General features: G+C 44.1%; 1 protein-coding gene and 1 long non-coding RNA gene across 2 annotated transcripts in view; one reads left to right on the top strand and one right to left on the bottom strand.

Annotated features, from left to right (window-relative positions):
* LOC127605961 (uncharacterized) overlaps window positions 1-14,824 on the bottom strand; it is a 313,508-nt gene that overhangs the window by 251,098 nt on the left and 47,586 nt on the right. The gene's annotated exons all lie outside the window — the stretch shown is intronic.
* On the top strand, window positions 6,445-9,499 carry sox14 (SRY-box transcription factor 14). The gene has a single exon (XM_052073879.1). The coding sequence runs from the start codon at window positions 7,023-7,025 to the stop codon at window positions 7,797-7,799; it is 777 nt and encodes a 258-aa protein (XP_051929839.1). The 5' UTR covers window positions 6,445-7,022; the 3' UTR covers window positions 7,800-9,499.

Below are 14,824 nucleotides of genomic sequence, written 5' to 3'. Positions count from 1 at the left end.
TAAAACAGGCAACTTTTCTCTTAAACAATTCTGTCTCACCCCCCCACCCCAAAAAAAAATCACAATATTTTCCTCCAACCCCCCCCCCCCCCACCCCTCTCATAACCATTCAACATTTTCCCGAGAGTGTAACACCGCCCACATTGCCCGTCAGCACCGCCTTCCTTTTCATTCCTGGCGACGGCGTAAGAACTTTGAAAATCAAATAGATTCGCCGCGACCAATGGCGGCACATTAGCGAGAGAGAGGGAAGAGCAGAGGGAGGGGGCGGCGGCGATGATGATGATGATGATGATGAAGACGGCGGCGGCGGCAGGCCCACCATGAAATGAGTCCAAAGAAAACAAGTCCTGCAGGCCGAGCGAGTGTGACGCCTCTTTAATTGCCTCGGGGTCAGCCGCCACGCGGCTTAGAGGCAGCCCGGGGGGAGGAGCCGGGGGGGGGGGCTCGGCGGAGGCCCTGCCAGGTGTTTGTATCATGCTGCGGTGAAAGCTATCACTTAAGTTCCCCCTACCCCTCCCCTAAAAAAAAAAAAATTAAGGGGGCAAACGATAGCAAGAAAGAAAGACTCCCGAGTCCATCCCCCTTCTCTGAATGGACTCTTTCTTCTCCTCTTTTCTTCCTTCTATCCACTATCTCTCACTCTCTGTGAGAAAAATTCTCATGAATGATTTATACGTGTCTTGTTATCAGCAGCCATTTCTATAGACCCCCCCCCCCACCCCTACCCCCCACCCCCCGACCCCAACAATGCATTCACCGAGACATTTGTGGCGTAATTGTTAATTTTAGCGGCCATAATGGCTTCAGATGGCGCCGCCGATTAGACATTTATTGCACAATTAAATGAAACATACTCAAGAATCACAAAAGGGACCCCCCCCCACCCCGCCGCCATAATTATTTCAGGCCATTAATAAAAAGGGGGGCATTAAATTATATTGGACACAAAAGGCAAGCCAAATAGATTTTCCATTAGAGCAATAGAAGCAGAGAGAGAGGTAATAGATCCTGCCTCAATTCACTCGCAAATTAATTGTTGCCCGGCCGATTTCCACTCGCACGCAACGCGCACCCGCACGAGTTGGTGGCCCCCCGGTGTGTGTGTGCGTGCACATTGTATGTCGAGGGGGAGGGGGGGGGGGATCCCATTGTTTGACATCCTACAAGAAAGACTTTCCATCTCAGTCCACCCCTCCACTTTTCTGACTCGGGCTTCATTTCCTCTTTTCAGCCGTGTGAATAAACGGCGATGACGGATGCGCATGCGGCATAACGCGCCCGCTTAATTTGAGAAGATGGACATTTTTGCGTGGCGTTTGGTCGCCAGCTCGATAACGAACGGCTCGGTTTTGACTTGGCGGCTGTGCGCATTGACGTAAAAGTATCATTCGCCACAGATCCGCCTCGCTCGTTTGTCTTGCGTTTGCGGTTAAAATTTTTTTTGCGGCAATCGGGACAAAATCTGGAAGACAAGTTCACCTTTGAAAATGGAGCCAACGCCGGCCGCTTGAAAATCAACACGGCAGATTTCGTGCGTCGCGTCGGGCGTGTCGCAAAGTGAAAAGCGACTGCGGCGGCTGAATTTTCGAAACGGGCCGAAACTCTTCAGGACCTGGAAAATGGTCAAAATTAGCCCAAGATGGCCGCTTCAAACCAAAATGGCTGGCTCCCCATGTCTTTTTTGGGAATTTCTTCTTGAGACCTTTTTTTTTGTGGGTTTGCTCATGATATCTAACCAATGTCCCCATGCAACGGAAAAAAAATTAACTGCGGGTGTTGAACTAGCAACACAGGCCACAACTTTCAAAGAACCTGATGTTTAAAGTGGTCTTAAAATGGCCGCTTCAAACCAACATGGCAGTTTTCCTGTATCATTTCATTCATGAATTGCCGCTATGGGAATTTGAAATGGATTTTCGAATTTGGCCGCAACTTTTGGGACTTGGGAAGGCTTAGCGCGACGCTAAAATGTTCAAATCAAGATCATACATTAATTTTTCAGGCTTTTTTTTGTGGGTCTGTTTAGGATGAAAAAATGTCATGTTGCTAAATGAATAAGGCCGTGAGGCCTCAAATCTCTAAAAAAAAAAAAGACCCCCGCACCGTAATGGCTAAAATGACCCTAAACTCGCCACTTCGAACCAGCGGGGCAAAATTTGTGAGCCTTTCTCCTTTTTTGTCTTTCAAATTTCACGCTGCTAAGTGCAAACAGCCGGGCGGATAAAATTGTCATCAAATTGTGGGCAGAGTGTCCTTTGATATGACATCATGACAAAGGAAATCACTGCCGGACAATTTTTGCGACAAGAATTCCAGCTTGTTAGCATTATTAGCATAGCATATTCGTTTTAGCATGCCAAAACCTGCCATCCGGATTAATGAACCTCAAAAAGTAAAAGAACATTTTTTAACAGATGACCTACACTCTTCTCCTTTTTTTAATTAAAACAAAAAAAAAACACACACACTAAGTCACCTTACGTTTGTATCACGAGCCGAGGTCAAACGTGGCAGACTCATAAATCACCAGCATTCAATCTAGCAAAAGGCCACAATTGTGCCGTTGCGCTTCATTGCCCGTTCATTGTTCAATGAAACAATGGTTTGCACCTGACAGTTGAACGTTCTCGACTGTTAAAGCAAATGTAAAATAAAGTTGCAACTGTACTCATGCTTAACGTCGGACCTTCTTTGAAAACATGGAATTGTCGCGGGCGCAGATGAAGAGCGCTAACGTGCTAGCGCGATGTAGCTGCTGCTTCTTGCCTTGTTTTCCCTCCAATGAATTTTCTTCCCTGTTAATGAAGGTCAGCGGTGAGTCACATCGTCTCGGCTTTTGTGATCATTTATCAGACCCGATCTCCGCTGGGCCCCTTTAATCCTAATTGTATAGTAGAATGTGGGCCGTGCGGACCCGCGCGCTCTTTGATGTTCTTCTCTTATCATCGTTTTGCTTCTCCTCATCCCTCGCTCCCCTGACAACCCCTGACATTTTTTTCATATATATGCATGAACTCTCATATAAACTTGCCATTAGTTAAGTTTTGCGCTGGCTGGGGTGTAGCGATGAATTGAACATTTGTGGAATTACGATGAATGAATTGAATTGTACCTTGTGTTGTAGGAAACCGCAGTGTCCCAGTGCTACCTGCGGGGTTGCTCTTGAGCTTTCTCTCTCTCTCTCTCTCTCTCTCTCTCTCTCTCTCTCTCTCTGTATATATATATTATATATATATATATATATTATATATATATATATATAATATATATACACATGAGAATATATGTATACACACGAGAATAATTCAGTTATATGCACTTTAATTGCACTAATTTGCATTAATACAAAAAATGTGTCAATGTCAGGCTTCTGTTGGAAATGGAAAAAAAAGGGCAGGAAAAGCCTACTAGAACAGCAAAGAATTATTCGAGGTTAATCAGAGGCCCTTGAGATGGCGCCAGATGTGGACCGACATTTTTATTATTATTTTTTTTTTTTTAATCATAGGACTGGCTTATTCTGAACACATGACTTGCCCGGGATGAGGGTGTGCACACTTTTGCAACCACATGATTTTCAGTGAAATTGTACCGCTTACAGGTCCCACTGATGGTGGAAAACGTTTGGAAATGATTCTTTTTTTTTTTTTTTTTGGTCCTGCAATCCAAACAGGGGTGTGTAGACTTTGTATATCTCCTGTCCAATAATCACGCTTGTTGCTGACGCGCATAATATGGAGAGTGCAAGTCACGTGGTCATATTTCATCTCTCTCCTGCAGCTGCGTAAAATAAGCTGCGTCATTGGAGCGATTCTGCGCAAGCGCAAGAGGCTTTTCGTGTTATTTTGAAGTGAGGCGCTAAGACGGAGGCAAACGTTGCAAACTGCTGGGAGTTTGGACGGCTGCTGGGGGGCGGGGCGGGGGCGGGGCTTCAAATCGAAGGGCTTGTCTCGCCAACGTGCTGAGCTTCAGCACCGCGGACAGCGACGCTGGGCTCGGCAGCGGACGCGCGCAACCTCCGAGCGCGCGCGCTCGCGCGGCGGCCGCGCTTTTTGTTGGCACGGAGAGATCGGAACAATCGAGTGGCTCGTGTATTTCTCTTCAATTTATTTTTTGAAGTACTTCTTTTTTTGTTTTTAATTTGGTGTGTGTCTGTGTGTGTGTGTGTGTGTATCAAATGATCATCCCAGCAAAAGCACAAGAGCACGTGTAACATAATTTAAAGCGGAGGAGGGGGGGGGGGGGGGGGGGGGGGACAATTGCCTGATGTTAAAAAGAAAATGTCGACGTGTCTTTCATTTGGAAACGGGAGTCATTCAACTCGCGCGTTTCAAGCGTGTTCGATGACAACAAAATCGTGCACATCACCAAATAAAAATCAAACCAAATTTTTTTGGTGGATAAATTACATTTCAATATCTTCAATCTCGAACTCACCATCCGATTAGAAGTTATCAATCATGAGAATAATAACGCAATCGTCCCAGCCCACGTCATGGCTGCCTCTTTTTTCTTTTTTTTTTTAACCTCAACTTGCAAAACACGGAACACATATTCGAAGAAAAAAAAATACCTCGTGCGCCGATAAAAACCCAGCGAGCCTTTCAACGTCATCGAAGTCGCCTCTCGTTCGCTCGCTCGCTGCCCGATCGTCCCGTCCCCACTTTTGCCTTCTTCATCTTCCACTTCTTCCCCCTCCCCCCTCCCCTGAATTAAAATTCCCACCGATTAAACGCCAGAAATCTTCCTGCTTATTGACGCATGCGCGTAGAGAGCGAGCGAGCGAGAGGGAGAAAAAAAGCACCTAAAAATGATCCTGACCCGATTCATCCCAAAAGTCAAACTTAGTTTTCCTGACAAATATTCCGATGATGATGACGTTTGCTTGATTTCCCCCCCCCCCGCCCCCCTCCACCTTGAATCTTTTGCTTCAGCAGCTCTTGATGTAACTGTCTTGCATCATTTTTTTCACACGGTGGGGGCCCCGAGGGCATCCTGCAGCCCATTTCTCTCTGATTCTTACTATTGTCACTCCTATTCTTCTTCTTATTCTTCTATTTTGTATTTTTAGCAAGCCAGTGTGCTTCGACGGAGTCTTTCCAAAGCACCTCATTTGCATGTGTTGGGCGCGTCTAATTGCTGTCGTCATGGTTGCACTTGTGATCCGAAACTGCTTTGAATAGGTCGCCTTGAAAAGGATGTAATGGCGTGTCATCACGCACATGTTGCACTCAATTACAAAAAGAAAGGTTAACGTCTTCAAGCGCACAAATGAGTCTAATGACTTCTTTGGACTTGGCGTGTACTCTTTTGAATTTGTTTGGAGCTGAAGCACGCGAGTGGACCTTTTGGTTGGCAGTTGGGACGCTTGTTTTGAGTTTCGTTCGAGAAGTCAACAATGTTTTTTTTTTAATTGCAAAAGGAAAAACCCCAGGAATTGCCTGTAAAATATCGACATTTATTTTTATGCATATATTATATATATATATATATATATATATATGTTTGTGTGTGTGTGTAAAATTTCGTTTTTAACAGAACCATTTTCTTTCAGGGTGTCTTATTTTGTTTAGAAGTAGACCTGTTCGAGTTTTGGGTGGGTTTGTCCTTTTAGGTGGTTTAGAAAAAAATCTATTCGATCTTTATTTATTTATTTGTTATTTAATAAACAAGAACAGTAATTGTTTTTCAATTAATTTTTTTATAATTTTAATATAAAATTTTTGTGAAAGGTAGATTTTTTTTTTTAGTAGACCAGCAAAACACTTGGATTATTACATCTCAGTTCATGTTTTGTTTTTGTTATTTTTTTTAAACACGATTTTTCTTTGCATCGTTGTCTTTTTGGTGACTATTTTTGGTTCGATCAAATGTTTTGGTAGGATTCTTGAACATTTTTGAAAATACGATTTTTAAATATTTTTTTTTAAATGCGATTATTTTGTTTTTGTTTAAGAAAAATCCTTTAACGTTTTTGCCAGAATGAAAAAAAATTGATGAGAATTGGTCTCGTTTACATGGATTTTTTTGGAGCGTTTTTGCCATTTTTGGGTGGCAATAATAATAATAATAATAATAATACATCACATTATTAATGTTTACAATTTTAGTATCGATTAGTTCTTTGTGGGTTGGTGATTTTTTTTTTCTTTCTTGTGATTATTGCCAACGCTTCCGATCGATATTCTTGTTTTGGTTGTTGTTTGTTTTGTTTCGTTCGACCTATGAGCAATTTTTCTCGTTCCGCGTTTTTTTCCTGCTTTTGACTTTGCCCGCAATTAAGCTGCACGCGCGCGCGCACGTGGCGCACGCCGCCCCGACGAAGTTGAGGGCGGGCAGCGTCCCCCCCCCCCCCCCCCCCCCCCCCCCCGCGACGCGTGCCTCGCCGCGCCGCACCTCTCGTCCGCGCGTGACGTCACGTTGCGTGCGAGGACGCGGCAGCAAGCCCTGCCTTTGAACTCGGCCGCTTTTGGCGCGATCCGCGGCGCTTCGCGCGCTCATTTGCAAGGCGCGCCAGGTGGTGCAGCTCGACGGAGAAAGCCACCAAGCGCACCGACGAGCGGCAAACAACAACAACCAAAAAAAAGAAGAAGAAGAAGAAGACTCGGAAGAAGAGGAAGAGCGAGAGAGGGGAGAGAGTTAGAGAGAAAGAAGGACAGAAGGGAGGAAGGAGACTTTGTTGCGTTGCCCTTTTCTTGTGGATTCTGCTTCTTTTCTTCCCACGTGCATGCTCGCGTCGGTGGACTTTTTGTGCGCGCGCGCTCCTCTCCTTGGATGTCGACTGCCTTTTTTGCACTTTTGCCCCCTTTTTGTTCGCCAGCCGAGCGAGACGCGCGGCATGCCTGCAGCTGCCTCGCATTTTCCCAGCAGCAGGTGAACTCCACATAGCAACTTTTTCTTTTTTCTTTTTTTTTCTTTTGCCCCTTCGTCCTCGCCCTCCCTCATCCGCCCGCCGGCGCTTCCGCCCCCCTTCCCCCTCCCGTAACTTTGGCTCCCGCCGGCACTCGCGCCAGGCAGCCATGTCCAAGCCGGCCGACCATATCAAGAGACCCATGAACGCCTTCATGGTGTGGTCCCGGGGCCAGCGTCGGAAGATGGCCCAGGAGAACCCCAAAATGCACAACTCGGAGATCAGCAAGCGTCTGGGCGCCGAGTGGAAGCTGCTGTCCGAGGCCGAGAAGCGGCCGTACATCGACGAGGCCAAGCGGCTGCGGGCGCAGCACATGAAGGAGCACCCGGACTACAAGTACCGGCCGCGGCGCAAGCCCAAGAACCTGCTCAAGAAGGACCGCTACGTGTTCCCGCTGCCCTACCTGGGCGACACGGAGCAGCTGAAGGGCTTGCCGCTGCCGTCGGACGCGCTGCTGGGCCCCACGGAGAAGTCGGCGGCGGCGGCGGCTGCGGCCGCGGCGGCCGCGCGCGCCTTCCTGCCGCCGACCTCCGTGTCGCCCTACTCGTCCTTCCTGGACGCGGCGGCGGCGGGCTTCGGCCAGAAGATGGGCGACGTGCCGCACGCCCTGGCCGCCGCCGCCGCCGCCGGCGTGCCCTACTCGTCGCTGGGCTACCAGGGCGCGGGCGCCTTCGGGGCGCTGGGCGGCTGCGGGCCCGCGCAGCACCCGCAGCACCCGCACACGCACACCCACCCGTCGCCCACGAACCCGGGCTACGTGGTGCCGTGTAACTGCAGCGCCTGGTCCGCGTCCAGCTTGCAGCCGCCCGTGGCCTACATCCTCTTTCCAGGTATGAGCAAGACTGGGATTGACCCCTACTCGTCCGCGCACGCCGCTGCCATGTGAGCGCGCGCGTGTTCGAGGTTCAAAACCGCGGCGGGGGCGGCGGCGGCGGCGGCAACGAAAAGCAAGACTTGACTCCTTTTGCATGTACAGAAGAGAAAGGACTTTTTTTCCCGCTTGCGCGAGGATTGTAAGAAAATGTAAATGTTTATACGGCAGCCCCCCCCCCCCCCGCGAGAAGAAAAACGAAGAGAACACAATAAGGAGGCCTTTAACTTTATTTATTGTGTGCATTTCAATGCTGATTTGTTACTGATCAACTGTTCTTATTGTTCTCACCCCCCCAACCCCCCCACCTACCCCCTCGATTGGCGCATACGGGTTCTATCCGCGACGTCTCGAAAGGCGAAATGCTTTCGCTTCGCATTTGATTCCCTTGTATTTTCGAATTTAATTTCAATGTGTATTTTCTAATGAAGGAACAACAAAAAAAAAGTCACCAAAAGATCTAATGTCATGTATCTATAGAAGATTGACGCCTCTTTGTTAACACCGGCAAAGAGAAGAAGCCAATAAAAAAAAAGACAATCTGTCTCATTTCATGCTTTTAGCGCACAATTCTTCAACCAAGGCGCGAAATTTAAAACAAGCTCGGAAGCTGCTCCCCCCCCCACCCCTCTCCACGTTTTTTTTCTTGCTTGTTTCTTTCTTTTTCTTCTTCTTCAATTTTTTTTTTCAATTTGGAACTTTCTGGAGAACCGGGACGAGCCGAGGCCTCCCGGGATTGAAGCCGCCCGTCGGACCCGTTTAACGGCTTCGTGGCCTCGCAAGGGGGGGAGCCGAGCCCCGGAGCGATCTGGAGCTGGATTAAAAAAAAAAAAATCCAAACCTCAAACGCAAATCCAAACATCAAAACATCGTCTTGCGCTTACTTGTCTGCAACTTTGACAACTCCAAAAAGAAAAGAAAAAAAAGTGGCACCCTCAAAAAAAAGAAGAAAAGAAGCGATCACGTGTTTGAACACGCGCGCTGCCTTAAGACAAAAGACGCACGCAGGAATTTACTTCTTGTGTGTGCGCGCGTGCGCGTATCAACCGGGAGGCTTGGAAGCGTGTGTGTGTGTGTGTGTGTGCGCGTGCGCGTCTTTTCTAATTAAGAATTTCATTTTGCACGTGCAAATTGTTGACTTTATCTGGCCAGAACATGTGCTGCACACGAGTGGAGGTGCAATCTAGCCCTGCCTGGAGGGGGTGGGAAGGGGGGGGGGCATTTTGCCACACACAGCTTGTAAATGAGGATACTTGAAGTTGGACACCTCCAAAAATTGGAGAGGGTGGTGGTGGTGGGGGGGGGGGGTTGAGTTGTGCGAAGCTGGAATTTTTGGTTGTGTTTCTATGCAGTCGTTTTCATGAAGCGCTATTTGTCGACATTTATGAGCACAATCGTTGCCTTATTTTTGTGGCATTATTGATTTTTTGGGGGGCGGGGGTTACTTTTATTCTGCATGCAGGGTTGCGTGGCATCGTTTTTTTTCTTTTGGGGGGGCGTGGGTCGTTTTTAAAAAAATATATATTATGAAGTAACATTATTTCAGGTTATTTTAATGACGTACATTCGGGATTTGTTGCAGTGTGGTTTTATTTTTAGTTTTTATAACGCCAACTGTCAGACGTAATTTATTGTTGAGGCTCTTATTGGCATGCTCAGTTTGGATTCATATATAATATATTTTTATGCAACGTTAATGTTTACATTCATGACAATGGTGTGTGTGTGTGTGTGTGTTTTTTTTCTTGTTTTTTTTTTAGATTTTACTTTCCAATGTTAATGGACCTGTCACCCCATTTTTAAGACGCAAACGTTTTCATGCACTGGATTTAAAAAAAAATCATTTTATTTTTGTAAACTTTCTCATCAATTGTCTTTTGTATTTATGAAATCTGCATGTTAGTTTTTTTTTTTCACACTCATCATTATTCCCACCATTCTCCATGACGCTTTCATGACACGCAGTTATTAATCAGGACATGCATGATCATTTTCTGGCTATTTATTAGCTTTCTTTTTTAGTGGCACCGATTTTTAAAGGCAATATCTGGATTTTTAAAAAAAAATTATATTGTATTTTCTCAAGTGACACTTCAAATAAAAAAATAGCTTGACGTGCAACATTTTTATTTTTGTTTTCTTTTCTGGTAGCTTATTGTTGGTCTCATCACATCCTTTTTTTTTTTACATATAAATAGATAATGTTAACCACTCCTTTGCATTATTAGTCTTATTTTGTCATACTTTTAATGAGTATTCCGGGACACCCAGTTTTTACCCATCACACCAACCTTATTTGTTTTGCATTCATACATAATTTTTTTTAAAATATGATATTGACACAGTGTCCTCAGTATTACTCATTTGTAATTCATATTTATCCTTTTTAATGGCGTGTTCAGGACATGACACTGCAAAAAAAAAGTAGCTTTGTACGGGACATGTTTAAGAGACTGCAGAAAAAAAAAATGGTTGTAAATAATGCAGTGTTTGATATTCTTCCCCCCCCCCCCCCCACACCTCCTCCTGTCTGTTTGAATCCCTGCGTGGACTCCAACAGTGCTCAACGCTCTTATCTCCTCGGCAGCGCCGCATCATCCTCATAACAGGCTATGGAGGGACCAATTGTTCTTCATTTGACTTCATTCACAGGCAGACGCCTTTCCCCGGTCATTTATACGCTTCATTTGCTGATAAAGAAAAACAAAAAAAAAGAAAAAAGAAAAAGAGTCCACAGGGGAGAGACAAGGGAGGGCGGCTTACTTTTCCATGCAAGATCCCTTCAAAATAAAAGACAATTATTACTTTACATATCACGATATACATATAAGATGTACGTATGTCTGTATATAGATGCCGACGTAGTTCGACGAGATTTTCGATGGTGCGTTTTAAAAGCGACGGATGTGATCAAGACACGGCAGGCAAGAAATAATTGCGACGGCGGAATGGTTGTGTGGGCGCAAAACAGGGGCGAGGATAAAGCTGATCTCATTTCGCCATATTAAATATTGTCTCCCAAAAAGGATGAAAAGCACCCTCGTCGCTATCTGAAATTGAATCTGGGATAGCATTTGCACGTGGAAAGCGAGAAAAGAAAAACACACACACACACACAGATACGGATACACTCACCCACTGTGTGTGTTGTTGTTATTTGAAGCAGGAGGCTTTTTTTTTTTTTTGAAAGGCAAAGAAAGGATAAAATGTGTAAAAAAAAAATACAATTATACATTTAAAGCTTAGGGAAAAGGGAATCACGTTGCAACGCTTGTTTGAAGGTTTTAAAAAAAAAAATAGATGTGATTTGTATCCAGACTTTATTTCCAAAGACTCGGGATGCCCTCCTTTTAAAAAAAAAAATTATGTTTAATATTCAGAACTACCTTTCGTAGTTTGTCCTGGTGCACGTCATAGATCATTCTTCCCAAAAAAAAGAAATTGTTGTCGTCAACGGGAGAATTTTTTTCTTTTGATCTGTAATGTTTGTCGTATCGTCAATCACATTTGCTGTCAATAAGATCAAAGTCATCTTTTGCCCCAAAATGCAAAGTTGCATCCATGATGTGGTTGCTTTGTTTGCTTTTTTTCTTTTTTTTTTTATTAGCTTTTCTTTGATGTTTCTCGGATTCCATCGATGGCATGAAAACGGTTTTGCGATCGTCAATCAGATCAAAGTCATCCTGGACTGAAACGCAAAGTTCAAGTCAGGAAAGATGTTTTGGAATACCTTGTTCTTTTGTGTATTTTTCTCATTATATCATTAACGTAATGGCATAATTGCACAAGTCTACATTGAAATTGTCCTTTTTTGTTTTTTAGTTTTTCAAAATAAGCCACACACACACACACGCGCAATTTAAATTCAACAAACAAGAGTAGCTGATGACCTTGACAGGCATGTTCTTATTTTTTATGCAATTATAAAACAACGTGACAGTCAGCTGAAATGCAAGGTCAAATGCAAAAGTTGATGAATGTCATCAGGGGGGCAATTTTGAAACGTGCCCGCTATGTTGTCTTATATATTGTCACTTAACTTTTTGTCTTTTTTGTTTTTACTTTTTTTTTTCAGTGATCCTTCAGAAGTGATGGGACATAATTTTGTCATCAAGAGCACGTTTCTGAAAAATTGTACTGCTCAAAAAAAAGTGCTCCCTTTATTTTTTTGAGCAGTACAAGATATACTGCTCAAAAAAAATAAAGGGAGCACTTTTTTGTTTTTACTTTTTTTTCAGTGATCCTTCAGAGTGATGGGACTGAAAAATTGTACTGCTCAAAAAAAAGTGCTCCCTATATTTTTTTTGAGCAGTACAATTTTTCAGAAACTTGCTCTTGATGACAAAATTATGTCCCATCACTCTGAAGGATCACTGAAAAAAAAGTAAAAACAAAAAAGTGCTCCTTTTATTTTTTTGAGCAGTATATCTGTGTGTACATATATATAATATATACACATTCGATAACAGTGGTAAGATCCAAGACATTTTTTTTTAAATCTAATATATGCTGTGACATTTCGGGGCTTGAATAATTGACATATCACAATATTTGCACGCATTCAAAAATGTCCTCAAATGTCCTCAAAATTCATTCCTGGATTCTAGATGAAATGTATTTTATTCATTTATTTTTTAAGTTATGACCCGACTTTTTTTTTTTTTTTTTGGCATCATCTTATTTAACTGAACAGGTTTTTTGGGTTTTTTTAGGAGGGGGCGGGGGGCAAAACTGTCCAGGCAAACCCCCAAAATTTCATTGATATGACAAATATTCATGGTTGGAATTTGAATGTCACTGAGGGATCAGGACAGCCAGAAACGTGTCAGGAGTCCATGTTTGATTGAATACGCCGTCAAATCATAGTTAAATTGTTTGTTTCCAAGAGTTTTCATCTTCTATCATCCGAGTGTGCGCAACTGCAGTCACGAGTCCACATGCGGAGTCATGCATCGACTTGGAATTGCCTTTTCCGGAAAAGCTACCGTTGAAAGGTCGAGCGCGCGGTCACATTTCAACCGGTATCGGTGACGCCGATACTCTGTGCAAATACTTGTCACGTGCGTCTGGAATCGCTCGTCATAAAACGATGACATTATACACGATGTTATTATCTTTGTTGACGGCACAAATTTATTTTGGTGCTTGATGTCACTTCCCTCTGGATTTATTTGGGCAAGCCCAACGACGACAACAGGAGTGTAAGACCCCGCCAGCGAGGTCTGTCCGGTTGTCCGTCCGCCACGTCGTAAACGCATCGCATTGTGCGTTGCAGTTGAACCCGAGTGTTTCGCAACGCAAGGCGTTGCCACATCCCCTTTTTTGTTTTTCCCACCGCCATCGCAATGCGCTTCTTGGCTCTTCCCCGCAGACCGAAACTGAGTGACGGACGTACTTACGGGAGCAGCGTGCCGATGCGCTGACGTTCCCGGGCGGATGAAAAAGTAGTTCCTGCCGATTGCGTAGCATTTGGGTTCGCACTGGATCCTTCAGCTCCGTGCCACTGTGTTGCTGTTGTTCATTTATGGCGATACTTTCAGACGCAAGCTTTTAGGAATTATTTCTTTATTTTTTATTTTTTGCTTTGACTTGTCAGCGCAAACTTGTGAAGCGAGCGCTGTATGGTGGCAGTGACGCAACTCACGGCAGTTTTCCAATTACAACTTCATTCAAACTGTAAAGGTCATTATTATTAGACAGATGAGAAGAGATTTATTGCGTAGCTTCCGTGGCCTCTGCTAGCTTAATGCTAACACGTAATGGGAAGAAAAAAAAATGCTAATATAACCCTTAAACATTCATTCATTCATTCATTCACATATCCACAAAATTCTTGGAAAAAATCCATTAAAAAAAAAGTCCAATATACCCCCCCCCCCCAAAAAAAAAACCCAAAAAACGCTAACTAATATAACCCTTAAACATATCCACAAAATTCTTGGAAAAAATCCATTAAAAAAAAAAGTCCAATATATTCCCCCCCCCCCCCAAAAAAAAGAAAACGGATTGGTTTACAAAAAAATAAATATGTTGGGGGAAAAAAACAGGTAAATAGGTGAAACTGGGTATGCAAGGGTCCACGGTATGGCGATAATCGCAGGCTTATATTCTTGATCTTCTGCCAAGAACTATCGGCGTCCCGTGCGCCATTTTGAACAAGTTGAGCACGAAGGATCCGTCGCAGCAAGTAAACAAATTTGATTGGACCGTTCACTTTGAACGGAGGCCCAGCTGGAATGGTGTGTTCTCCGGACACATTTTCTTTTGGGGGGGTGGGGGGGGGGGGGGGGGGGGTTGCTTGCCCGATGCCCAATGAAATGCAACAAAAAGTGTTTGGAAATCGGTTCAATTCCCTTGACATTCTATGACATGATGTTATGGCGGAATATATTTAAGAAGTAGGCGACAGTATTGTAGAGTGCCATCTGTCCCCAAAATATTTTTGGTTTGTTTTTGGACAGACTTCAAGTATCAAACAGATCAAGATTTTGATTTCAGACTTGATTCTTGTGGTACACAAGCCACTGATATTTTGTGAATCAATCCACATCAACGCTCCAGAATTCTCCGTCCGGCTGGATTGTGCCAATCGCTATAATGTCGACGATGATGACCGGATGTACGGTACGCATCCGCACACCGAAGCGCACGTTCGTCGCTTCTTAAACACTAACTTCGATTGTTCTCTCATTTTCAAAATGTGTCATCACATCAAAGCATATTTCGCTCATTCACGTGGGCGGCGTCAGATTTTGTCATACCACCTGCGCGCGTGCACAAGTCATATTGTGCGGAACTCCCTCCCCGTCAACTTTTAACCCGAGAGGCCTTTTGATTATAATCATTATGAAAAGTAATTATGACTCGGAAATATTTTTTTTGTGTTTGTGCACCCTTATGTCATTGTCAGTAAAAGAGATGTGCAAACAATGAAAAGCGGCTCGGTAGAAATAATAAGTACAACTATGATGATATCAATAGCGGTTAAAAAAAAAAATTGGAATAGTTCAAAGCTTGACGTTTGATTATTTATGTATTGT

Source organism: Hippocampus zosterae, chromosome 8 (assembly GCF_025434085.1).
Source record: "Hippocampus zosterae strain Florida chromosome 8, ASM2543408v3, whole genome shotgun sequence".
NCBI classification, from domain to species: domain Eukaryota; kingdom Metazoa; phylum Chordata; class Actinopteri; order Syngnathiformes; family Syngnathidae; genus Hippocampus; species Hippocampus zosterae.
This window is presented reverse-complemented; position numbering and strand designations above follow the sequence as displayed.

What these genes read in the sequence shown, in the direction of transcription:
- sox14 (XM_052073879.1), top strand. Translation starts at nt 7,023, where the DNA reads ATGTCCAAGCCGGCCGACCATATCAAGAGACCCATGAACGCCTTCATG.